The sequence below is a fragment of the Ambystoma mexicanum genome, chromosome 4q, assembly GCF_040938575.1.
Source record: "Ambystoma mexicanum isolate Mex_15411 chromosome 4q, UKY_AmexF1_1, whole genome shotgun sequence".
In the NCBI taxonomy this organism is placed as follows: Eukaryota; Metazoa; Chordata; class Amphibia; order Caudata; family Ambystomatidae; genus Ambystoma; species Ambystoma mexicanum.
In genome coordinates this window covers 109,490,155-109,517,288 of record NC_090928.1, presented here as the reverse complement: position 1 = coordinate 109,517,288, position 27,134 = coordinate 109,490,155, and the positions used below count along the sequence as shown (strand labels likewise).

The window sequence follows — 27,134 nt, the reverse complement described above, 5'->3', positions numbered from 1 at the left end:
CATGTCCAACTCATGTCTCCCACCACCCCCACCCCCCAGCCACCAGGGGCACCCTCCACCAGGCCCCCACTCATGTCTCCCACCACCCCCACACCCCAGCAGTGCAGGGGCACCCTCCACCAGGCCCCCACTCATGTCACCCACCACCCCCACCCCCCAGCCACCAGGGGCACCCTCCACCAGGCCCCCACTCATGTCTCCCACCACCCCCACACCCCAGCAGTGCAGGGTCACCCTCCACCAGGCCCCCACTCATGTCTCCCACCACCCCCACACCCCAGCCACCAGGGGCACCCTCCACCAGGCCCCCACTCATGTCTCCCACCACCCCCACACCCCAGCCACCAGGGGCACCCTCCACCAGGCCCCCACTCATGTCTCCCACCACCCCCACACCCCAGCAGTGCAGGGGCAGCCTCCACCAGGCCCCCACTCATGTCACCCACCACCCCCACACCCCAGCAGTGCAGGGTCACCCTCCACCAGGCCCCCACCCATGTCCCCCTGCCCCCAGGTCCTGACGATACACAATCATGGCAGTAATGGGCAGCATACCCAGCACAAACACCCAGGCAAGGATTGCATCCACCCACATAGTGAATGCAATTACATGACACAACCCCAATGGCAAGTATGTAAATGAACACATGTCCGTCACACACACATACACAATGGCTGCAAGTGAATGTCAAAACCCATATCATGACATGTATGAAACCAAAGACAAAATAAGACAAGTGGAAGTAAAAATAAAAAATGTATTAAAGATTAAAAATAAGTAAACAAATCAAACATACAACTATGTGGATAATAAAATAAATGGTCCATGTTGGAGAACAAAAGTAAAAATCAAAAAACGAAAAAGGAATACAAAAACAAATGTTGACCAAAGCAATATCAAGTAGAAGCAAAAGAATGAAAAACCATTTCCACATGGTGAACACAATAATGAAAAAAAGAAAATTTTCCTTCAAAAAACAAACTAAATACAGGAATGTACCAGGGTCCATGAGCCCAACACCATAAAGGAAACCTACTACTACCTAATGAAAAAAATATATACAAAAAAGTGGCCATTGTCCGAGCGGTCCAAAATAATAAAAACAAATAAAGGAAACCTAACACTAACTAACTATATACAAAGGCAGCGGGCAAGTCCTGCGGCTCACTTGTTGATGTTGCTGGCCAGGGCATCATCGAACTCCATGTCGATGTCCTGGAGGCGGGACTCTGTCCTGGCCCCGAGGTCTCGCAGGGATAACCCCATGTTCAGCTCAAACTCCCTGCGAGCTTCCTCGAGGCACTCAGCCCGCCTCAACGCCCGACGCATGGAGAACTCCGCCCTGACCATGGCGAGCCGCTCCTCTTCGGCCCGCTGCCGCTCCGCACCTATCCGCTGGACCAACTGCTCCCACACGGAAGACACCACCATCCCAGGGTTGCCCTGCCCTCCGGCCGATGCCTGCCCCTCTGATCTTGATGGCCCCGAGCCATGATGCCTCCCACGTCGAGCCCGCTGCTGCCTCCGACGCCACTGCCTCTGCCAGCACGACGGCATCCAGGCTGATGGAAACCACCGACGCCGTCGTGCACGTGCCCTGCCTGATGATGCTGTCACATCTTCCATCTGCTGGGGTCCAGTTGCTGTGTTGTCCACCCCTGCTGGACCTCCGACTCCCAACTGTGGCAGGGATGGGATCCCCACTGAGCTGGCTGCATTGGTCGGGGCAGGTCCACAGGGGGCCCTGGTGGCATCTGGGCTGGAAGACGGCAAGGGGAACGACTGGTGGATAGCCTGCACAGAGGAGGAGAGGGCCGCCACATTGGCCAACACATGCAGGAAACCCCCGAACATGGCCGATCCCAATTGGGCCACGTCGGCACGGTGCACTTCGTGATGACGTGCATGCTCCTCCCGGGAAGCACGCACGGCATCACGAATCACAGCCGTGCGCATCGCGACCCCAATCAGGACCTTCTCCGCACGGCCAGGGGTTCCCACGTCCGCAGGTGGAGGGGAGTCAGGTGACATGGACATCCCCTCTACCTGCGGACAGGCCTGGGACGGGGCATCCCTGCTGGTGCATGGTGGTGCACTCACAGGGTCAGGGACAGCGACATGCAGAGGCCCCTCCACGGTGACCTGTGCTGCCTCCTGCCCCTGGCCCTGGACTGCACCACTTGCACCAGCAGGGATGCCCCCACTAGGCCCCATGTGTGCCCCAGTGGCGGCCTCCTCCTCCTCTGTCCAAACCACCAACCTGGATGGCTCCTCACCGTCTCCCACCGTAGCAGGCCCCTGTGGGGGCTCACCCACCCCTTCCGCTGCAGCCGTGGGGGCATCCCCGCCGCCTTGCTCCACAGCGCCGTCTCCGCCCTCTTCTTCACTAGCCGCTGCGTAGAGGGAGACAAAGAACACAAGCATCAGGGCACTGTACAATGGTCCCCTAGACAGTAAGCAATAGCAGATGAGCACCACTGTCAAAGTACACTTCCATCATGTCCCTCCACAACACATGGGTCAGTCCAGGCAAAACACACACAGTAACAGGCATGGTGCATGCCATGGACATTTCCATGCATGTCCAATGGACTCTTGAAACATTCAATGATATGTAACTCACATGCATCATGGCTCATGCCTATCACATGCACACACTTCACCTCAGTCACATCCATCTGGCCCCAAACACACCAAACACAGCGGATACAAGGGTAATTTGGCTGCTTCACTGAATCTGTGCATTGTCACACACATGTGTCATGCATCCATGGCATGCACAAGTCACAGACACGCAGGTCAGGCACACAGACATGGCTACCATATATGTACCTGGCATCAGCACCCATCCCTCACCCCCACCCATGTCCAGGTACAGAGACTGGCATGCTCTCATGTTCAAAATCTGCATAGGGCTCCCCATGCGGCATTTCAACACATGCAACAACCATGTGGATCACACATCACTGGTCGCACATGCATTACCATGATGTCCCTGCACACATACATGCATACATGGCCTATGGCACACATACAGGCAAGTATCATAGAACCAGCACACCGCAACATGCCCTGTCTCACACAGTAATGCTTGGACACTTACCGCTCAACTCCAGACGGGCCTCCCTCTCAAGGATCTGGGCGTGGAGCGCTGGGCGTACGCGTTCCAGGACCCTCATCTGGATGGAACTCATGCGCCCCCGGCCCCCCTCCACGAGGCGCCGGGCCTTCACAAGGGTCCTGGACCTCAAGTCCTCCCAGCGCTTCTTGATCTTCAGGACGTCGCGGGTTGCCACCCCCTCCGCGTTGATGGCAACCACACAGTCGGCCCAGATCCTCTGCCGTCCTTCCTTGCTGGCGCGGGACGATCCAAAGAGGGCATCATACTGCCCCAGGACATGCTCCACCAGCACACCAACTTCGGTGACAGTGAAGCTGGTGTCCCTCTGCCCCTCTGGCCTGGGGTTGCCACTGGTGCCAGATGTGGAAGTGCCCGACATGGCAACTCCAGAGGCAGGTGTGGGTGGGCAACTGGGTCCTGGGGCTGGGCTGTGGAGCGATGTAATCCCAGTCGGGAGTCTTCAGTTCCAGCAGGGGTGGACACAGCAACTGGACCCCTGCAGATGGCTGATGTGCAGGCACCAAATGGCAGGGCACGGTGGCAGCAGGCAGGCAGGCAGGCAGCAGCAGATGGCACGTGGGAGGCTGCTCGGGGCACTGGGGGGCAGTAACTCGGCCTTCTGGGCAGGAGCGTGGTCTTCCGTGTGTTTTCGCGTGGCCAGCTTGATATGGAGTGATTTGGCACGTGAAAATCCTGCACGTCAGCGTGAAATCCGAGGAAAGGCCCTTAGCGCATAAGCGCGTCAGCACGCATACGCGATTCTATTGGACCAGAGTCCCTCAGCGCATAAGCGCGTCTGTGACGTGACCCGCACGGGTGTTCCCCACTCAGCACGTGATGACGGGGCACACGTGGAAATACTGCACGTCAGAGTGTCATCGCGTGTAATTGGACAAAAGTGCGCGTACACGCGATTGGCCTATGTACGTGTATTTAATGGGTGCGCGGGCACTTACACACGCAAGTACGTCAGGGAACCTGTATCCCGTGGTGCGTGTGAATTTCCACACGCTATTGGACTGGGAACTGGATTCCAGGGGTGCGCGGGTCACACGCTGTATCCCGTGGTGCGTGTGAATTTCCACACGCTATTGGACTGGGAACTGGATTCCAGGGGTGCGCGGGTCACACGCTCACCTAGAACACGCGCAAAGCATAAATTTGCGGACTTTAACAATAACAAGCTCAGACGCCAGGATGAACATACCGTTCCTAGCAGCAGTGGCAGTGGGCTACCAAAGGAGGAGGAGGAGGATAGTCAGGGCCAGAATATTCACACCCAGAACCAGCCTTTTCGGGATGCCTGATGACCAGGTGTATGGGAGGTACAGGTTTCCACCACACATTATACTGGACCTGGTGAGTGAGTGGGAGGATGACCTCACATCACCCACCCTGTGCTCCCAAGCACTCAGCCCCCTGGAGAAGGTCCTCAATGTACTGCACTTCTTAGCCACTGGATAATTTCAGCGGACAAGTGCCATAGTGGGTGGGGTGTCACAGGCCACCCAGTCACGCTGCCTACACCAGGTCTTGAACATCATCACTGCACGCCCATCAGTCCGCAGGCACATATACCTGCCCAGAACACCTGCAGAAAGGCATGCTGCCGCCGCCCTGGATTTTTACGCTGTGGCACGATTCCCCAAAGTGCTAGGTGCCATCGACTGCACCCATGTGGCTCTACGTCCCCCCAGGGCATCTGAGCACATCTATAGGAACCGCAAGCACTGGCATTCCATCAACGTGCAGGTAGCATGTAATGCCAAGGGAATCATCACCTCAGTATATGCCAACTATCCCGGCTCCACCCACGACAGCTTCATTTACCGAATGTCCACCCTAAGCCGGGACCTAGAAGCTGGGCGGCATGGCGATACATGGCTGCTTGGTGAGTATGTATGCCACTGCACATGCATGCATGTTGGATACTGAGCAAGGTCACAACCCCACCAATGATACCAATCACCACCTCCACAGGGGACAGTGCCTACCCTCTCAGCCCACACATGATGACGCCAATTCGGAACCCCACCACGCCACCCCAGGTAAGATATAACACAGCCCACATTACAACCAGGGGCATAGTGGAGCGCACATTCGGAGTGCTAAAGTCACGCTTTCGCTCCCTTGACCGTTCTGGCGGGCAGCTGTTATACGCTCCCCCAGTAGTGTGCAGGATCATAGTGGCAGCATGTGTCCTGCACAACGTTGCAACACGCCGGGGCCTGGCCGTGGACATGATGGTGGCCCCACATCCCCAACCACATGCACAGCCGCTGCGCATGGGAGGGGAAAGGGCACGGGGGGAGGCAGCCCGTACACAGCTAGTGGCTAATTACTTCACCTAGAAATCACACCCCTGTGGAGTGCACACTGCCCTGGCACATTCCATTTGACAATCAATGATGACTCAACCTGACACTGATCCTGAATGTCTGGAGAATGAACCGGGAATACCATGTCAGCCTGAGATTGTTCACCTGGAAGTGTCACAATGTGTGCATCCCTACCCACACAGACACCACCAATGCAGTTTTGTGAAGTTACACATTGAAGCAGCTAAAATGAATACCCACTTGCAAAATGCAACAAGAGGACAGTGCCATGTCAGCCAACCCAACCCCAGCACCGCCACACGACACACCGTGCCATGTCATGCTAATTGCAGGTAAACAAAGTAATCCCCACAACATGACATCAGTCTCACTATGTACAGTGGCACTATTAGAAACCTGCAACACCTGAAATGCTCACAGCAATGCCGGACCAACAACATACTTGAGCACGTACTACCATTAACATGACATCACAAATGTTACATATTAGTAGTCTCACCACCTGGAAATGCCTGCACTCCCACCACTACCAACTGTGCAGTGTTGTCGCCATGTAGAGTTGTAAGTGCACTGCTGCCAACATGGACCCCATCTCCAGACTAGAGGTCCTTGTGTGGACATGAGGAAGGGACCTGCAAATTGGGAGGTAGACACAGAAGAAGAGTTACACATCAATGCAACATGCAGTGTACAACACAACAGCAATATGCACTAGGAATGTATACACAGTATTGACTACAGACTGCCCACACAGCTCATGGGAGTCCAACGTCACTGTGTAATTCACTGTCACTTGGGCTCACCCTTTGCAAGCCCATGGAAACGGGAAGCAGGAGGGGTGTGTGTGACTCAAACCCAAGCATCTGAACCAAATACATTACAAGCCTGCATGTGCCCAGCCACAATGCAGCGTATGCCCACAGGAACCACGGAAGCCAACAGATCGTCCCAAAAAAATTGGGAATAAAAGAAATCAAAATAAAAATAAAAATAAGAAACAATCAAAAATGGCCATTGATGGGCCCGGGGGGGTTGGGGAGGCCACCCAGGAGGTCCGAGGACAGGATGCACACCAGAACCCACCTGCGTGGATCCTGGGAAGATAAAACACCTCCATGGGCTCATGGCCCACACGGCTACCCTATTGTGGGAGTATCACTGCTGTCGCTATTATCACCCTGTGCAGCTGCATCCGGAGGTGGTTGCACTATGGGAGGCAGCCCACGCAAGGCCCTAGTCTGCTCCTCCATGGCTGCAAGCATGCGGGTGTGGTAGGTCTGGTTCTGGACGATGAGTGTGCGGAGGTCCCCATGCAACAACTCACGGGATGCCCGGACCTCCGCCCTCGTTGCCTGCATCTCAGCTGAGAGTGTACGGGTGAGACGCTCCAGCTGCTGTTCTGTCCTTTGGTGTGTTGAAGCCTCAAGCTCAACAAGAGTCGTCCTGAGGTGAAGGAGCTCCTGCCTCAGGGCTTCCCTGTGGCCCTGGGACTCAATGGAGATGGCCTCCTGCAGAGTCGCCAATGCCGCCCGCCTGTCCCTGTTGGACCCCAACATGTCCTCCCTGTGTGACTGGCAGATGGAGTCGGTTGCCTGCTCTAGTCGCTCCATCAGCCTTTCTGGGGGGACAATGGAAGTGGCCACCCTATCCATGGCCTGAGCCATCATCTCGGATGATGCAGCCTGTTGGGTTGCCATACCGTAAATGGATTGCTCCCATGCGGTATTGCCGGGTGGCGTACGGCCACCATGTCGGCGGGCACCACACCTGTCTGGGGCAAGGCGAACTGCGCCTTGCTGTGCCGGCACTGCCTGAGGCTGCAGGACTGCATTCCCCCTCTGATCTGCTGGCCCAGGAACAGGATCAGATGTCGCGGAGTGTGACCCTGCATCTGTAACCACCGAAGGCGTAGCTGCCAACACTGACATCCCCATGGAGGGTTCTGACCCTGGTGCAGGTGGGTGAGACAGAACAGAATCCCTCCCTGGAACACTCACCTGCGACGGCACGTAGGTCTCATCCGAATCAACACCTGAGTACAGCTCGGGGGAGGTGCAGCCAGAGACACCCCTTGAGAGCACGACCTGCAGCACTTGTGGGTTCTCCCCCACCACCACACCACGTCCCTCACTGGTGGTTGGTCGGCCCTCGGACCCCTCCTGGGTCTGCACCATCTCCACAACCCCAGCAGTATCAGGTGCGTCTTCCCCTGCAAAGACATGAAAACAAAGAAATGGAAACAGGCATTAGCACCATGGCACACAATGAGGGCTGAGAAGCAAGAGAACCAGTACTTGATTGACACATGTCCCACATGACTAAAACCCTCCCATGCATGCACCCTCACTGTGTATGAAGTGCAGGCAAATGGCACACACTGATGACACCAAGATGGAAGATGAACACATTTTCTGCATGCTGCCTGGCAGTGGCATCACACATTGGCCTGTGATTGCCAGGTGAAACACACATGCCATCACACAGATGGCATGTACCATTGCTATTGAGTGAAGATGGAGAGGAGGGCAGCACCTATTCATTCAGTCCAGTTCCCGCATGTAATTGCTTTTCTAATTCTAACAGGTCAGATTTTTCACCTGGAGCTGCCAGTCTGAAATGGTCCAATTGCACAGGGACATGTGTGTACAAATGATATCCAGGTAACAAAGTCACTCCACTTTACCATACCCATGTCAGACATGTGACTAGTGGACAGCGACATGCCTAGTGAAAGTGGTGGAATGCAAACAAACTGACTGAATGAACAGTGAAAAATAAGCAAATATGTTGTGGCAAGGTGACACTTCAAGGGCAACTGGCGTGCAGTTGGGCTAGATGTCTACTGTTGGCAGAAGGGATACTGCTATGGCCAAATGCAGCTGCGCAGGACGTATTGCATGAAGCACATGGCTGACCCATACGACTCAGGCGCACACACTCTCACCTGGCACACAAACAGAAGCCCTCACACACACACCATGCACATGTATGACACACATGCATGTGCACTCACCGGACAATGCCTCGTAATCAGCCAGATCTCCCACGCCTTGGATCTGTTCCTCCGTGACGTAGGTCCCAGCGACTGACTCATGTGGAGTGAGTTCCATGTCTACTACTGGAGACCCACCTCCAGTCACTAGAGTTGCGGCATGACTTGAGGCCAGCTTACTCTTTGCCCTGCGCTTTAGGTCATTCCAGCGCTTATAGCAATCATTGGCTGTGCGCCTCACGATTCCAAGGGCACTTACGATGTCCGCAACGGTCTGCCAGTGTGCCTGGCATTGTGCAGGTGTGGTCTTGGATCCTGCAACAATGACCATCTCGTTGTCATGTCCGGACACATACTCGACAAGTGCATTCAGTTCGTCATCCGTGAAGCTGGGCTTCCTGGACGGGCCGGACTGTGTAGCCGTGTCTGGGGCATCAGCCTGTGCCGGACGAGCACTCTTCCTCTTCCGCTTGGAAGGTGGTGGTGATCCTGAGTGTCCTGCGCCGCTCTGGACACTAGGGGCAGGAGCCCTGGTGGACTCTGTATCAGGAGTGTGGGATTGCACACTCAGCATGGGAGTTGGTGCAGGCATTGGCTCTAGTGTGATGGTGTCAGGGGGAATGTCAGCAGCATGGACTAGGACCGACACTGTCCTGGCTGGGTGTGTGAGGGCTGGGGTGGATGGAGCCGCAGCTGCACCTGCAGCCTCTCCGCCCTGCCTCCTTGGTGCAGCAGATGACCTTGCTGCCCCAGATCCACGTGGCATGATGGCATCAACGTGCACCAGCGCACGTGTCGTAGCCCTGCTGACCTGGAAGTCAGCCATGGAGTCAGCCAGGTCTGGTGCCACAATGGGCTGGTCCAACAAGGGCTGAGCATGGATGGTGTCAGCCACATCAGCCTCAATGGGAGGGGGGGAGGGGGGGGATTATGGGTGCCCGTGACTGGTCCTCCACACATGGGGGGACAGGCTCACCCTGCAAGTTACGACCACGTCCCCTACCGGATCCACCACGGCCACCCCTTGTGGCTCTTCCACCTTTGCCACCCTTACGGAATCCTCGCCTCCCAGCCATGGCACTGATGTTAATGTGCGTATGGGAGTGGATGTAGACTATTGTCCTGGGCAATTGGGGGTCAAAGGGGTTGGGTACCAGATGGTAATTGTACCCTAGTGCTCTAGCAAGGCTGAATGTAACCCCTGGGGAAAGATGACGGGTCACGCAACGCACAGGAGGCCCAAAAAAGGGAGATGACATGCACGCAACCCCTCCTAGACCACGTGTGCAGAAAGAAAAACCTGCACTACGCTGTGGCACCCAGAAACACAAGAATGAACGTATGCGTGTCACACGCAGCCTAGAATGACCTCTGAAGGGGTAGGCTACACACGGGGCAAGCACAGATGTTAGATACGTGCGTGACTCACCGTCTGCCTGGTAAACGAGCGTGTAAAAGGAGCACGTTTGGTTGGCAACACCCCCGCCAAAAGAAGATTTGTACGCTGTCTGAGGAGACAGGACAACAGTAGAAGGGAACACTGTTTGAGGGAACAGGCCCAGGTAAACCAGTAAAAGCGAAAGAAGAGAAAAAGCTGTCAGAGGTAACAGGGAATACGAACTTGAAACACCGTGAAGTAAATCGCGTGTGAAACGACAAGAAGTACAGAATTCACCCACTCGCTCTCCACGAAAAGCACGTACAAGGAAGTGGTGTTCTACGCGTACCTTTTATACAGGCCCACACGTCCAGCGTCACTTACGCGGCGTGTACGCGCTAGGGCCATTTCCACCAATTACACGCTTTGTCACTTCTGCGTGTAGGGACATTTCCTCCAATTACACGCTTTGTCACTTCTGCGTGTGGGGCCATTTCCACCAATTACACGCTTTGTCACTTCTGCGTGTAGGGCCATTTCCACCAATCACACGCGATGAGACTCTGACGTGCAGTCTTTCCATGTGTGCTCTGTCATCACGTGCTGTGTGGGAAACACCCGTGCGGGTCACGTCACAGACGCGCTTACGCGCTGAGGGCCTTTGGTCCAATCGAATCGCGTATGCGTGCTGACGCGCTTACGCGCTAAGGGCCTTTCCTCGATTTTCACGCTGACGTGCAGGATTTTCATGTGCCAAATCACTCCGTACCAAGCTGGCCACGCGTAAGCACACGGAAGACCACGCTCCTGCCCAGAAGGCCGAACTACTGCCCCCCAGAGCCCCGAGCACGCTCCCACCTGCCATCTGCTGCTGCCTGACTGCCTGCTGCCCACGTGCACTGCCATTTGCTACCTGCACATCAGCCAGGGGTGCTGTTGCTGTGACCACCCCTGCTGGTACCGAAGACTCCCGACTGGAATTCCATCGCTCCACAGCCCAGCCCCAGGACCCAGTTGCCCACCCACTCCTGCCTCTGGGGTTGTCATGTCGGGGCAAACACCAACTGTGACCACTGACAACCCCCGGCCAGAGAGGCAGAGGGGCACCAGCTTCAGTGCCACCGAAGTTGGTGTCCTGGTGGAGCAAGTCCTGGGGCAGTATGATGCCCTCTTCGGAAGTTCCCGCGCCGACAAGGAAGGACGGACTCGGATCTGGACTGACATCGTGACTGCCATCAACGCGGAGGGGGTGGCAGTCCGGGACTTACAACATGTCAGGAAGCGCTGGGAGGACTTCAGGTCCAGGACCCTGAACAAGGCCCGGCGCCTCTTGAAGGCAGCGGATGCCAAGGGGCGCCGGGGCCACTTGTCGGAAGAACAGATGGGGATCCTGGAACGCATATCCCCAGCGCTCCACGTCCAGGTCCTGGAGAAGCAGACCCGTCTGGAGTCGAGCGGTGAGTGTACATGCATCCTGATGGTAAGCAATGCGTGTGGTGATTATTCGGTATTGTGCAGGTTGCACATCTGTTTGTATGGGGTCGAGTATGGGTGGGGGTGTACATGGCCGTGGGGCTGACACATGCGAGGGCTGTAATGTGTGAGACATGGATGGTGCTTGTGTGTGTAGGCTTGCATGGCAAATGCAGTTGTGCGTGCACACATGTTTGTATGTATGTGTATGTAAGTAGACATGTCCGTGATGTCACGCATGTATGTTGTATTGGGCTGCATGTATGAGCACTGTGTACATGTGCATGTGTGTGTATTTGACAAGGGTGCAACAGTGATGCAACATGGATGCATGTGACTGCGGTATGTGTAAGCCTGATTGGCAGATGTGACATGGATGCCTGTCTGAACAGTGCGACACTTGGCAGAGGTGTACACATGCATGCAAGTGTGGTGGTGTGTGTACATGTGTGGTGCACTTCCTGTGTTGCATGTGATGTCTGGGTCACCTTTGGCTGCTCATACTGTTGTATGTGTATGGATGGTGGTGGCAGTTGCGATATGGCTGTGGTATGGCTCATGTGTGCGAGTTGCAATGACATGTGTGTTGGGGATTGTGATGACATGTCTGAGGTTTGCCAATGCCACTCATGTGCAACTGTCATGTGTGTATGTGTCCATTGTACAGTGCCCTGATGCCTGTGTTTTGTTTCTCCCTGTCTGCAGCGTCAACTGATGAAGAGGGCGGAGAAGGTGCTGTGGAGCACAGCGGCGGGGATCCGACCGCCAGCCGGAGACGCAAGGCCCGGCTCCCCTCCCGTGTTGTCATCTCGTCGGGGAGTGAGGAGTCCGGTGCCGCGTCCCAGGCCGCAGCTGCCGGGGGGAGGTCCAAGAGGCGGAGGTTGGAGTTGGACTCCTCGGCAGCAGAAGGGGCAGCTGGGACCCCACAGGGCCCAACAGGGGAAGATGGCACGGAGTCATCCAGGTTGGTGGGGGGTCTGGTGGAGGAGGAGGCCGTGCAAGCACCAGAGACGGGGTCTGGAGGTGGGGATCCCACTGGTGCTAGTGGTGCAGTCCAGGACCAGGGACAGGAGGCAGCACAGGCCGCCGCGGAGGTGCCTGTGTGCAATCCTGTCCCCGATCCTGTCCCTGCATCATCTTGCACCAGCAGGGATGCCTACGTCCAGACCCGTTTCCAGGCAGGGGATGAGCTGACGTCAACTGGCCTTCCTCTGCCTGCGGACGTGGCTATCCAGGTCCGGGTTGAGCCTGTCCTGGCTGGTGTGGCGTTGCGTGAACGGGCCATGCGAGGTGACCTGCAGTCTTTTCATGGAGAGACTGCACGTCATCTCGAATGGCTCGTTGACCACGTCAGCCTGCTGGGACAGGTCACCCAGACCGGATTCCTCCGTCTGATGGGGCTTGTTCCGACCCCCTCCTCAACTGGACCCCCTACGCGCCAGTCGTCCTCTGTGCCATCTTCCCACCCATCAGTCACCTGGGTGCCCTGTGGAGCTGCCTCTGACAGTGCGGCCAGGCTGGTGGAGGAGGCATCCCTGCCACAGTCGGGAGTCGGACGTCCAGCAGGGGTGGCGACATCAACAACTGCACCCCAGCCGGCGGAGGATGTGCAGGCAGCAGGAGGCAGTGCACGGGCAGAGGCAGAGCAGCAGCAGCAACATGGTGGGAGCCATGAAGGCTCGGGGCCTTCGACATCGGAGGGGCAGGCATCGGCCGGAGGGCAGGAGGACCCAGGACAGAGAGTGTCTTCCGTGTGGCAGCGGTTGGGCCACGCCATAGGTGCGGAGCGGCGGCGGGCGGAAGAGGCGCGGCTCACAATGGTCAGGGCGGAGAACTCCATGCGGAGGGCCCTGAGGCGGGCCGAGTGCCTCGAGGCAATCCGCAGGGGGTTGGAGGAGGACACGGCGTCGTCCCTGCGGACCCTCGGGGCCATGGAACTGGACCGCCTCCGGGACATCGAACAGGAGTTCGATGATGCCCTGGCCCGGAACACCACGGAGTGAGCCGCTGGACTTGCCCGCCGCCTTTGTATATAGTTCTTTAGTTTTAGGTTTCCTTTGTTTTTTCTTATGATTTGGAGTCGACGGACACTGCTCCACTTTTTGTATATAGTTGATATTTAGGTAGGTTTTTTAGGAGGTTTCCTTAGTTCAGTTGTGATGATGGACCCTTGTTATTTTTGTACATAGTTCTTTGTTGCATGGAGAGTTTTTACATTTCACTTTGGACAAAATTTTATGGATTTGATTTTCTACTTTTGTGTTTTTATGCGGACATGCAGCTTATTTTTTCACATTTACATTGTAGTTATTTTTCTTTCTTTACCATTCGTATTTTTGTCCAATACATTTTTTTTTCCATTGTTCACTGTGTGGTTTCATCTCATTGGTTTCATGCATGTCATGTTGTGTGTTTTCCCATTCAATTTGAAAATCTGTGTGTGACGGACATGGGTTCATTTGCTTCATGAACATTGGGGGTGTAACATGTGTTTTCATTTCCATGTGGGTGAATGGGTTACTTGGTAGGGCTTTTTGGCTGTGGAGGCTGACCATTACGCACATGATTGGGGATTGTGAGGACCTGGTGGGGGCTGCACATGGTGGCAGGGGTGTGGGGGTGGTGGGAGACATGAGTGCGGGCCTGGTGGAGGGTGACCCTGCACTGCTGGGGGGTGGGGGTGCAGGGGGACATGAGTGGGGGCCTGGTGGAGGTTGACCCTGCACTGCTGGGGGGTGGGGGTGGTGGGAGACGAGTGGGGGCCTGGTGGAGGGTGACCCTGCACTGCTGGGGGGGTGGGGGTGGTGGGAGACATGAGTGGGGGCCTGGTGGAGGGTGCCCCTGCACTGCTGGGGGGTGGGGGTGGTGGGAGACATGAGTGGGGGCCTGGTGGAGGGTGACCCTGCACTGCTGGGGGGTGGGGGTGGTGGGAGACATGAGTGGGGGCCTGGTGGGGGCTGCCCATGGTGGCAGGGGGGTGGGGGTGGTGGGAGACATGAGTGGGGGCCTGGTGGAGGGTGACCCTGCACTGCTGGGGGGTGGGGGTGGTGGGAGACATGAGTGGGGGCCTGGTGGGGGCTGCCCATTGTGGCAGGGGGGTGGGGGTGGTGGGAGACATGAGTGGGGGCCTGGTGGAGGGTGACCCTGCACTGCTGGGGGGTGGGGGTGGTGGGAGACATGAGTGGGGGCCTGGTGGAGGGTGACCCTGCACTGCTGGGGGGTGGGGGTGGTGGGAGACATGAGTGGGGGCCTGGTGGAGGGTGACCCTGCACTGCTGGGGGGTGGGGGTGCAGGGGGACATGAGTGGGGGCCTGGTGGAGGGTGACCCTGCACTGCTGGGGGGTGGGGGTGCAGGGGGACATGAGTGGGGGCCTGGTGGAGGTTGACCCTGCACTGCTGGGGGGTGGGGGTGGTGGGAGACATGAGTGGGGGCCTGGTGGAGGGTGACCCTGCACTGCTGGGGGGTGGGGGTGCAGGGGGACATGAGTGGGGGCCTGGTGGAGGTTGACCCTGCACTGCTGGGGGGTGGGGGTGGTGGGAGACGAGTGGGGGCCTGGTGGAGGGTGACCCTTCACTGCTGGGGGGTGGGGGTGGTGGGTGACATGAGTGGGGGCCTGGTGGGGGCTGCCCATGGTGGCAGGGGGGTGGGGGTGGTGGGAGACATGAGTGGGGGCCTGGTGGAGGGTGACCCTGCACTGCTGGGGGGTGGGGGTGCAGGGGGACATGAGTGGGGGCCTGGTGGAGGTTGACCCTGCACTGCTGGGGGGTGGGGGTGGTGGGAGACGAGTGGGGGCCTGGTGGAGGGTGACCCTGCACTGCTGGGGGGTGGGGGTGGTGGGAGACATGAGTGGGGGCCTGGTGGAGGGTGACCCTGCACTGCTGGGGGGTGGGGGTGGTGGGTGACATGAGTGGGGGCCTGGTGGGGGCTGCCCATGGTGGCAGGGGGGTGGGGGTGGTGGGAGACATGAGTGGGGGCCTGGTGGAGGGTGACCCTGCACTGCTGGGGGGTGGGGGTGGTGGGAGACATGAGTGGGGGCCTGGTGGGGGCTGCCCATGGTGGCAGGGGGGTGGGGGTGGTGGGAGACATGAGTGGGGGCCTGGTGGAGGGTGACCCTGCACTGCTGGGGGGTGGGGGTGGTGGGAGACATGAGTGGGGCCCTGGTGGAGGGTGACCCTGCACTGCTGGGGGGTGGGGGTGCAGGGGGACATGAGTGGGGGCCTGGTGGAGGTTGACCCTGCACTGCTGGGGGGTGGGGGTGCAGGGGGACATGAGTGGGGGCCTGGTGGAGGTTGACCCTGCACTGCTGGGGGGTGGGGGTGGTGGGAGACGAGTGGGGGCCTGGTGGAGGGTGACCCTGCACTGCTGGGGGGTGGGGGTGGTGGGAGACATGAGTGGGGGCCTGGTGGAGGGTGACCCTGCACTGCTGGGGGGTGGGGGTGGTGGGTGACATGAGTGGGGGCCTGGTGGGGGCTGCCCATGGTGGCAGGGGGGTGGGGATGGTGGGAGACATGAGTGGGGGCCTGGTGGAGGGTGACCCTGCACTGCTGGGGGGTGGGGGTGGTGGGAGACGTGAGTGGGGGCCTGGTGGGGGCTGCCCATGGTGGCAGGGCGGTGGGGGTGGTGGGAGACATGAGTGGGGGCCTGGTGGAGGGTGACCCTGCACTGCTGGGGGGTGGGGGTGGTGGGAGACATGAGTGGGGGCCTGGTGGAGGGTGACCCTGCACTGCTGGGGGGTGGGGGTGGTGGGAGACATGAGTGGGGGCCTGGTGGGGGCTGCCCATGGTGGCAGGGGGGTGGGGGTGGTGGGAGACATGAGTGGGGGCCTGGTGGAGGGTGACCCTGCACTGCTGGGGGGTGGGGGTGGTGGGAGACATGAGTGGGGGCCTGGTGGAGGGTGACCCTGCACTGCTGGGGGGTGGGGGTGGTGGGAGACATGAGTGGGGGCCTGGTGGAGGGTGACCCTGCACTGCTGGGGGGTGGGGGTGCAGGGGGACATGAGTGGGGGCCTGGTGGAGGGTGACCCTGCACTGCTGGGGGGTGGGGGTGCAGGGGGACATGAGTGGGGGCCTGGTGGAGGTTGACCCTGCACTGCTGGGGGGTGGGGGTGGTGGGAGACATGAGTGGGGGCTTGGTGGAGGGTGACCCTGCACTGCTGGGGGGTGGGGGTGCAGGGGGACATGAGTGGGGGCCTGGTGGAGGTTGACCCTGCACTGCTGGGGGGTGGGGGTGGTGGGAGACGAGTGGGGGCCTGGTGGAGGGTGACCCTGCACTGCTGGGGGGTGGGGGTGGTGGGTGACATGAGTGGGGGCCTGGTGGGGGCTGCCCATGGTGGCAGGGGGGTGGGGGTGGTGGGAGACATGAGTGGGGGCCTGGTGGAGGGTGACCCTGCACTGCTGGGGGGTGGGGGTGCAGGGGGACATGAGTGGGGGCCTGGTGGAGGTTGATCCTGCACTGCTGGGGGGTGGGGGTGGTGGGAGACGAGTGGGGGCCTGGTGGAGGGTGACCCTGCACTGCTGGGGGGTGGGGGTGGTGGGAGACATGAGTGGGGGCCTGGTGGAGGGTGACCCTGCACTGCTGGGGGGTGGGGGGGGTGGGTGACATGAGTGGGGGCCTGGTGGGGGCTGCCCATGGTGGCAGGGGGGTGGGGGTGGTGGGAGACATGAGTGGGGGCCTGGTGGAGGGTGACCCTGCACTGCTGGGGGGTGGGGGTGCAGGGGGACATGAGTGGGGGCCTGGTGGAGGTTGACCCTGCACTGCTGGGGGGTGGGGGTGGTGGGAGACGAGTGGGGGCCTGGTGGAGGGTGACCCTGCACTGCTGGGGAATGGGGGTGGTGGGAGACATGAGTGGGGGCCTGGTGGAGGGTGACCCTGCACTGCTGGGGGGTGGGGGTGCAGGGGGACATGAGTGGGGGCCTGGTGGAGGGTGACCCTGCACTGCTGGGGGGTGGGGGTGGTGGGAGACATGAGTGGGGGCCTGGTGGAGGGTGACCCTGCACTGCTGGGGGGTGAGGGTGCAGGGGGACATGAGTGGGGGCCTGGTGGAGGGTGACCCTGCACTGCTGGGGGGTGGGGGTGGTGGGAGACATGAGTGGGGGCCTGGTGGAGGGTGACCCTGCACTGCTGGGGGGTGGGGGTGGTGGGAGACATGAGTGGGGGCCTGGTGGAGGGTGACCCTGCACTGCTGGGGGGTGGGGGTGGTGGGAGACATGAGTGGGGGCCTGGTGGGGGCTGCCCATGGTGGCAGGGGGTGGGGGTGGTGGGAGACATGAGTGGGGGCCTGGTGGAGGGTGCCCCTGCACTGCTGGGGGGTGGGGGTGGTGGGAGACATGAGTGGGGGCCTGGTGGAGGGTGACCCTGCACTGCTGGGGGCTGTGGGTGCAGGGGGACATGAGCAGGTGTGCAGGGTAGTCCCCTGTTTTGTGGGCTGCCTGCTGGGGCCGTGGAGGGTGTACAGGGAACACCTGTGAGGACCCACCCAGCCTAATTGCGTGTGATAATTCCCGCACACCCCTGTAATACACGTACCTGGCCAAATCGCATGTGAGAATTCCCGCGCACCCCTGTAATACACGTACCCAGCCGAATCGCGTGTAGAACTTCCCGTGTACCCCTGTAATACACGTACCCAGCCAAATCGCGTGTGATAATTCCCACGTACCCCTGTAATACACGTACCCTGGCCAATCGCGTGTAGAACTTCCCACGCACCCCTGTAATACACGTACCAAGCCAAATCGCATCTGATCATTACCACGCACCCCTGTAATACACGTACCAAGCCAAATCGCGTGTGATCATTCCCGCGCACCCCTGTAATACACGTACCCAGCCGATTTGCGTGTAGAACTTCCCGTGTACCCCTGTAATACACGTACCCAGCCAAATCGCGTGTGATAATTCCCACGTACCCCTGTAATACTTGTACCCTGGCTAATCGCGTGTATAACTTCACGCGTACCCCTGTATTACACGTGCCCTGGCTAATCGCATGTAAGACTTCCCGCGTACCCCTGTAATACACGTTCCCTGGACAATCGCGTGTTGAACTTACCGCGTACCCCTGTAATACACGTTCCCTGGACAATCGCGTGTTGAACTTCCCGCGTACCCCTGTAATACACGTTCCCTGGACTATCGCGTGTCGAACTTCCCGCGCACCCCTGAAATACACGTACCCTGGCAGCCTGGCTAATCGCGTGTATAACTTCACGCTTACCCCTGATATGCACGTTACCCGCTTTGCGTTCCTTGTTTGGCAGCCCTGTAAACTGGTCCAGGGTTAGCGCAGCCCTTTGCGATGATTTAGCGATTTTGATGGCTTTTCCTTGCGCGAGGGCGTTCTTGGGGGCGTTACTGGCGCTGCTGCAGGGTCGCTGCGATACTCTGCGCCACGGCTGGTTTGGGAGCCTAAAATCCATGAATACGCTGTGCGCGGAAATCGGTTTTAGCGCACGTGCCTGGCGCAGACAATCGCACGCGGACACTCTGCGCCAGCCGCTTGCGACACTTTTCTGCGAAATTCTATGAATTACCCTGTTAGTTTTGTGTAAAACAAATGAATGCAGTAACCTTACTGTCTGAACCCTTAATGCCTCACTATTATAAATAAATAAAACTGAAGAAACAAGTGAACTAAAAGTTCACCATGTTACAGAAACTGCAACCTTCCTTACTTGCAACTTGGAGAATCAAGGGTTGGAAATCAATGTTAATACGTGTGTGAGTGGGGCACATACTGCAAATACGTATATATGCCAACATGTTGCTTCTTAAAGTAAGGATGATACAAAACTCTGGTGGAAAAGGTCCTCAGTTACCCTCAAAATAGTCTCACCTACAAATACTCCTACCACATATGAAACAAATCCTGTAGCTGAAAATAATACTAGATCATGAGATCTGTGCAGGACATTTACTTTAAATAAAATGGGCCTCATTCAGAGTCGGGCGGTAGGGAATACCGGGCACCGGTAAGGAGACCGGTGCCGGTAATCCCCTTCCACCCGATTCCGAGGTCCCCTAACGGGACCCGTAAGGTTCGTTTGGTCGGACCAAACATCCCTTACCGGTCCCGTTAGGGGCCCAGGGCGCAAATAACGGACTTGCCATTCGCGAGCCCGTTATTTGCGCCCTCCCCATTCCCATTGAGCCCTATGGGGGCTCAAATGGGAATGGGGAATGGTTTGGTCAATGGGAATTTACCGGTCCCTCCAAGGTCAGAATGGACCGGTAAGTCCCCATTGACCAACACCGGTGCCAGACCCGTTATTGGTGGCAGTCATTGCGCAAAAAGCACCATGACTACCACCAATCTCGGAATGTGGCCCAAATGACTTTAAGGGCCTCATTCCGAGTTTGGAGGTAACCACACCGCTATTTGCGGCATGGCTGCCTCTAAACTCATTCCGATTCCGCCCTGGTGAATGGAGTAATTACCGGTCCATTCCAAGGTTGGAGGGACCGGTAATTCCCCATTCTCCAGGGCCCTTCTTCCCCATTCCCATTTGAGCCCCCATAGGGCTCAATGGGAATGGGGAAGGCGCTAATAACGCTACCGTAAATTACAGTACCGTTATTAGCACTAAAGTCCCTTTGCAGGTCCCGTCATTAACGCCTGCTAAAAGCAGGCACTAAGGAAGGACCCGCAAAGGGAACTCGTAGTAGGGCGGTAAGGGTTTAACGCACCGGTCTCGTTACCGGTGACCGTTAACCCTTACCGCCCTACTCAGAATGAGGCCCATCTTTTCCTAAAAATATTTTTCAAAATGACATCTTCCAAGCTTTTTAGAGTGCATTGTTTACTCCTTGTAGTTTATTCATACATAAACCGACAAAGGTCTTAATCCTATCTGTAAAATGGTTACGACAGAGAATGGACCAATTTCAGACTATTTATGGGCCTCATTACGAGTTTGGAGGTAGCCATGGTGCTATTAGCACCTACCTTGGCTGCCTCCAAACCAGGCTCCATTACTGGGTTCCTGTAATTGGGACTTACCGGGTCATTCCGACACAGGAGGACCCGGTAAATCCTCCTTGCAGGAACCATTCCCCATTCCCATTGGAGCCCCCATAGGGCTCAATGGGAATGGGGAGGGAGGTAACAACAGGCACATTACAAGTGTCCCGTTGTTGCCTGCCCCTTCCCCTCGCGGGGCCCGGAAAAGACGTCTGGTTTTACCAGACGTCTGATCCGGGTCCCGCAAAGGGAACCTCGTAATCAGCCCTGATGGAATGAAGGGGGCCGGTCCCGTACCGTCCCCCTTCATTCCGTCAGCGCCAGGGTCGTAATGAGGCCCAATGTGTCCATGAATTATGGCTGTGTATGGATTTTCTTTGTGGCCGTTACGCTCTCAGGTGCCTTCCATTACTGTGCTTCACTTGGTTCGGAAATCAACGTGAATTTGATCATTCTCACTACTAACCAACTAAATACTCTTTACTGGACAGTGACATTCTCAAAAATGCGTTTAGTACAATGAACACATTGATGACACCTGTGCAGTGTTAGATGTTCTGGCATTTTATGACATATGCTAATGTATCTAATTGAAATACATTTCCGATAGATGAAGACCAGCTGAATCAATTTTAATGCAACTTTAAAAAGGTTTGCACATGTGATTTAGGCACTTATGTGTAGTGTACAGTCAGTTTGCAAATTCATCCTAAGAAATGAACAGTGGTTACTTCCCTTTAGATGCTCTGCATACAGTACAGCAAAGACATATTGGGGGTCATTCCGAGTTTGGAGGTAGCCATGGTGCTATTAACGGTCTGCAAAGGTCGGACTATACCGGTAAGTCCCCATTGAACCAAGTCGGAGTCGGTACCGGTATGGGACGTAGTCATGGCTCAAATAGCTGACTATGACTACCTCCATACTCGGAATGAGGCCCAATGTATTTTGCTTTTCGCAAGTTGCAGTTATAGCATGTTTGCTTTTCGCAAGTTGCAGTTATAGCATGTTTTTTTGTCTGCTGAAACATTTGGTGCTCCATTCTTGAATGAAATGTTTATCACGTTACAATGATATTGTAACCATATTTTTCATAGTGTACTTCGGAACAATGCTATGTGATGCCACTTCCTGTTTTGTCAAGGGGTATAAGTTTGTGTTCCATCGCTTCTCGTGAGGTCAAGCGTCATGTGATTTCACTTCCGCTACCCCTGGCATTTTGGTGAAATGACGTCCCTGGTTTCAGTGTATTTTGGTATGTGTGATTTTGAGTGGTACACCAGTTTTAGCCGTACCGCCACTTGGCTTGCTGTTCTGTTGTAGGTGGCGTGAACTCTAGTTATATGGACGGTTATTATGAAATGCCATATTGCACATTGTCATTTGGATATGTTATTTCTGCAGAAGAGAAAGCCAAGATCATCAAGGCTGAAACAAAATCAAAAAAGGACTCAACAAGCGGAAAAGCAGAAGCAAAGGTCGAAAAAGTGAAAACCACAGATGAAATGGCAGCAGAAACTGTGAGAGCAAAAGCGAAAGCAAAAGAGGAGACAACATCCAAGGCTGAAATCATAGAAGGAAAGCAAGGTAAACACATCGAGAAGGACACTCTGCCAAGACTCTTGAGAAAGTAGTGGGAAGAAAGCAAAAAGACATATGTGACTAATGTCACAGATATTAAGAATTGAACCAAAACACACATAGAATAAAAACCGCAAATGTCACCCAACTATTCTGTTATATACATACCAACACTAAATACCTGTGAACTGCATGACCAAACTTCATACCACGGCGTGTTTATGGCTAAAGATTTATTTTGAGTGCTGCAAATTTGAGATAACGCAACATAAATCACTGTTAATTCAGGACACCTTTTAATTAGTTGTCAATGCATCATAAAATCGACAATACGGTAACATTAACCAGTCATGGATTTGATTTTGCAACACAATCATGTGGCGCCCTGTTGTTGACATCAGAAATAAATGTGGTTTATTCAAAAACTTCAGTTGAATATTAACGCATTTCTTGTATTACTTCAGATATTTTATGGTACTACAGAACACTTAGAATTAATTAGGTTTGAAAGATTTGAGAGAACATTTGCGAATTGAGTATGATCATGTTTTAGGGTTTATTTTGACTGAACGTTTTATGTTGAAGTGTTTAACAGATGAAACCACTTCACAACCATAAGGCTTGTTAAGTGAAGGCAGTGTCCAGTGACACAATAATGCATGTTTTTAAGCGCCTTTGTAATGGCTAATTCTTCAACTAGTCTCAAAGTATGTGCACTTTGTTGATCATTCTAATGTCATCTTACATTCAAGAGCAAGCAGGCCATAACGAAAAGATGAATAGGTTTCTCTTTCATTTCACTTTTATTCGACACTTACCAGGTTTTACATACAATGGGCCTCATTACGACCCTGGCGCTACTGGGTTAACGGCGCCGTAAAAGGCTGCGGCGCCGTTAACCCATTAGCGCCTTACAACGAGGTCCCTTTGCGGGACCCGACCTGAACGGCTGGTCTAGACCAGCCGTTGAAGTAGGGACCCGCAAAGGGACCTTGGTGCTAAGTACGGTACCGCAATTTGCGGTACCGTACTTAGCGCCTTCCCCAGTCCCATTGAGCCCTATGGGGCAAAAATGGAAATGGGGAAGGGCCAATGTTCAATGGAGAATTACTGCCCGCCAACCTTGGAATGGGGTGGTAATTCCCCATTGAACATTGGCGGACTTGTTACGATACCGGCACCAACCATGGTGCTAATAGCGCCATGATTTAGTGCCAGTATCGTAATGAGGGCCAATATCAGGTTATAAAGCCTAACAGATAACAGTGTAAAAAACAATACAATCAAACTCAAAATTTTAGATAAAATATTACACCTTGATCTGCTTTAAAGAAAACGACATAACCATGACTTAAACAAACACATAGGGCCTCATTAGGACCCAGGCGGTAAGGGGTTTACGCCGGCGTAAACCATGGCGCCCCTTACCGCCTGAGTACGAGTTCCCTTAGCGCCATGGTGATTTTAACGCCTGCTTTTAGCAGGCGTTAAAATCCATGGCGCTAAGGGACCTTGTTGTTAATTACGCCACCGTAATTTACGGTGGCGTAATTAACGCCTTCCCCACTCCCATTATGCCCTATGGGGCCAGAAATGGGAATGGGGAAGGGTAAATGGGGATTGGGGACTTACCGCCCCGCCAACCTCGGAATGGGGCGGTAAGTCCGCCAACCCCCATGGCGGAGTTGGCAGCTTAGCGCCATGGACCATGGTGCTAATAGCGCCATGGTCCTCCGCCAAGGTCCTAATGAGGGCCATAGAAACAACAAAAGTCACTTGTGAGAAATGCGTTTATTTGCACAATTCTTCAGCAGTATCCAAATTCCTTATACCAAATGAACATTGGTTTTAGGGAGGATTGCCTGTACAATGGGCAAACAAATAGAACATGTTGTTTGCTTCAAGCACATAAGAGCATTTCAAGAAGAAACCTGAGTTAGTGGAATTCTATGGGCCTCACTACACAGACGGCGGTAAGGGTTTACCGGTACCAGTAAGGGTACCAGTGCCGGTAAACCCTTACCGCCTTACTACGAGGTCCCTTTGTGGGACCCTACCTTAACGGCTGGTCTTACCAGCCGTTAAGGACAGGACCCGCAAAGGGACCTAGGAGGTAATCGTAATTACCGCCTTCCCCATTCCCATTGAGCCATATGGGGGCAAAAATGGGAATGGGGAAGGGCCATGGTGAATGGCGAATTACCGCCCCCACACACCTTGGAATAGGGTGGTAATTCCGCCATTCACCATGGCGGACTCGGTAAAATACTGGCGGCAACCATGGTGCTAATAGCGCCATGGTTACCGCCGACCGTGTAATGAGGCCCTATGATTTGTTATATTACCTGTTGGTGGAATCCCTAATCACAGTTTCACAAACAATGGGCCTCATTCTAACTATGCCGGTCCGGTAACAACAGTGCCGATAAGCCTACCGGCACTGTAGAGGGAGATGCTTAATGCCCCCATTATGATTAGCGAGGTTCATTTGGCCATCAAGGCCCTACCCAGAGGAAAACCTTTGGGGCAAGACTGACTCTTGGCAGAGTTTTACAAAGCATTTCCCAGGGGGATGGCTCCTCATTTACTTCGACTCTACCAACAGGCGGTGGAAGGAGGTTCACTTCCAGACTCGCTGAGAGAGGCAGTGGTAACCATGTTGCTTAAACCAGCGAGGGATCCGCACGCTGTTCGGCTTATCGGTCAATCGCCCTCAAAAACACGGATGATAACATTCTGGTCAATATTCTGGGCAATAGTCTGGTGCCCTTGATGTCCAGGTGTGTGTAGGTGGACCAGTCTGGGTTCATACCAGGTAGATCCACATCCTACGGACTCCGCTTAGTCTTTGCACAGATGCGCGGTAGACCCAGAAATACCAGTAGTGCTGGCTCTTTGCAACGCAGAGAAGTCTTTCATTCCAGAGTGTGGACATTTATGTTTATTGTCTCAGGAGGATGGGGGCAGGTACTTTCTTTATCTATCTGACCTCACTATAGTACACACAGCCCCCTTCTAGATTGCTTATAGCTGTCTGTTTGTGCCGATCCTGATGTGTAGAGGCACAAGGGAGGGGTGTCCCCTTTCTCCTGTGCTGTTTGTACTGTCTATAGAACTGTTAGCTGAACTGCTTAGGGTTCACCACATGCACAGAGGTGTGCAGGTATACACACACACAAATAGATTGCTTTACTATATTTGGATGATATAACTCTCTATACCAAAAACACAGAGATTAATCTAGCACCAGTCATGTCAGATGTCCTGGACTTTGGTTGCCACTTGGGATAAAAGATCAATGCCATGAGGTAGGTTCTCTTTCCTCTTACGGAAAGTGTGATGGAATTCCCCGATGGGCTGGGGTTTCAATGACACATTATTAACACAGGATACTTGGGGGGCTGGGGGAGGGGGTAATTAGCCAGGTGCCCAGAAATACTGTGGAGAGAAAACTATGGTAAGATACTAACAAAAGCAGAGGAAGTGGTTGACCGTTGGAAGTGCCTACCGTTACCACTATATGGAAATAAATCCCTAGTTAAAATGGTCCTGCCACCCCAGTTTCTGCACCTAATCCTTAATGTTCCACTACTTACTCCAGGGACCCTCTTTAGGAAACTGAAAAGTATAATTATAGGCTATATTTGGGCAGGTAATCAAGCACAGCTAAGCTGGGAGAAATTGGTTTCCCCACTCAACAGAGGGGGTTATAACTACTCTGCTTTCCAAATTACTACCTGTCAGCCCAAGCACAATTTCTGACCAATCAGAATTCCTCAAACCCCGCCAGGCCTCGTGTCCAAATAGAGAGGGCGCTGGCAGATCCTTCTCTCCTGAGGGTGGCTATTCTCAGGACATCAGTCAGGACAACCAGAGGGGTCAATGTGGTTGACTGTTATGTAGGGCATGGGCTAAAATAGTGAACAAAACTGCCCTCTGATTCCCATTACCCACATACTGAAGGTTCCGTTCACCAGTGAAAAGGCCTATGTACAATGCATAGGTAAACTGGGTTTAAACAGGCACTAGATGTACAATAATGCAAGACCGTGCCAAAGGCTGCCTGGACGTCTGTAAAGGCAAGGTATATGGTCTATCTTTTTATTGACACACTTTTTTGCAGAATCAAGAATAATCTAAATGCTTGATCAACAGTTGAGACTCTTTCCTAAAACCAGCCGGTACATCATTTATTGTTTTCTGATCAACTCTAAATGTTCTAGTCTGTGTAGGATAACTTTGGAATAAATCTCACACAGAATATCCAGAAGCAATGTAGGTCAATAGTTCAAAAGCAATTTATGGTCTCCCTTCTTAAATATTGGAAGGAGGATGGCTCCTTTTCAGCTACTTTGTAGAGTTTAGATACTATTAAGTTGGTTAAAATGTTTGGTCAGAAAGGGAACTCAAACAGCAGGATCATTCTTAAATAAGTCTATTGGAAGGTAGTCAAGACCTGCTGACTTGTTTCTATTGTTGGGACCCTAAGGCTTTCCGAACCTCCTCATCAGTAAAGCGCAAAATTTGGTTGGCCGACTCACAAAGTTCATGGGGTATGGAAATAATGTCTGGGTTTAAAATACATCTAATTGAATCAAATTATCCAAAATATACAATGCCCAAAAGTGGTGGGACCATGCCTGTATTGTTGCCTCTTCTGACAATATGCCAACACTCCCTCCAATTTTTCTCCTTGACTGCTGTATTGAGTTTCCCATAATGCCAGAGAATGATCTTCCTTTTTATTGCTAATAGGATCCTTATTTGTTTTTCTTTTTCAGATATGTAACTGATATCCACTTCCTTGTGGGCTTTTAGTTCATCAAACAAAGCTTTCTTATCTCTTCTAAACTCACTATCAAACAACAGTCTTTTTTTGGCCAGGTGTTTTGCTGCAGGATACGACTTTTTACATCAACGAATGAGCCAAGTTGATCAATTCCTCATCATATTTGTCAGGGCATATAATTGGGTTGTCCACATCATGCCCTTCCATTAAGTAACACCTGAATACATTAATGCTAGGATATCAGATTTATTAATAATGGGCCAACTGACTGCCCTTAAAATGCTAACAGCTTCCTGGATGGAATCATGTTGGTAACAGATAACATCCTCTGACTTTTCACTTATGATTAAAAGGTTAGCAACTAAGGGATCAGGGTCGCTCATTAGATGTGTGATGATTCTGAATGATTTAATGGTATTCCATCATTTCAAATAGATGAGAATATAATCAATGAGGCTTTGCATGGCTAGATTTCTATAGATAGGATAACCCAGGGAATG

The 27,134-nt window shown here is 54.4% G+C and overlaps 1 protein-coding gene across 50 annotated transcripts in view; it reads left to right on the top strand.

Annotated features, from left to right (window-relative positions):
• The window catches only part of TRDN (triadin), a 1,596,486-nt gene that overhangs the window by 466,319 nt on the left and 1,103,033 nt on the right, over positions 1–27,134 (top strand). For all 50 annotated transcript variants that reach the window (XM_069607588.1, XM_069607568.1, XM_069607599.1 and 47 more), the window contains one exon: positions 21,669–21,851. In XM_069607588.1, coding sequence (XP_069463689.1) covers positions 21,669–21,851 — 183 coding nt within the window. The remainder of the gene's footprint in view (positions 1–21,668; positions 21,852–27,134) is intronic.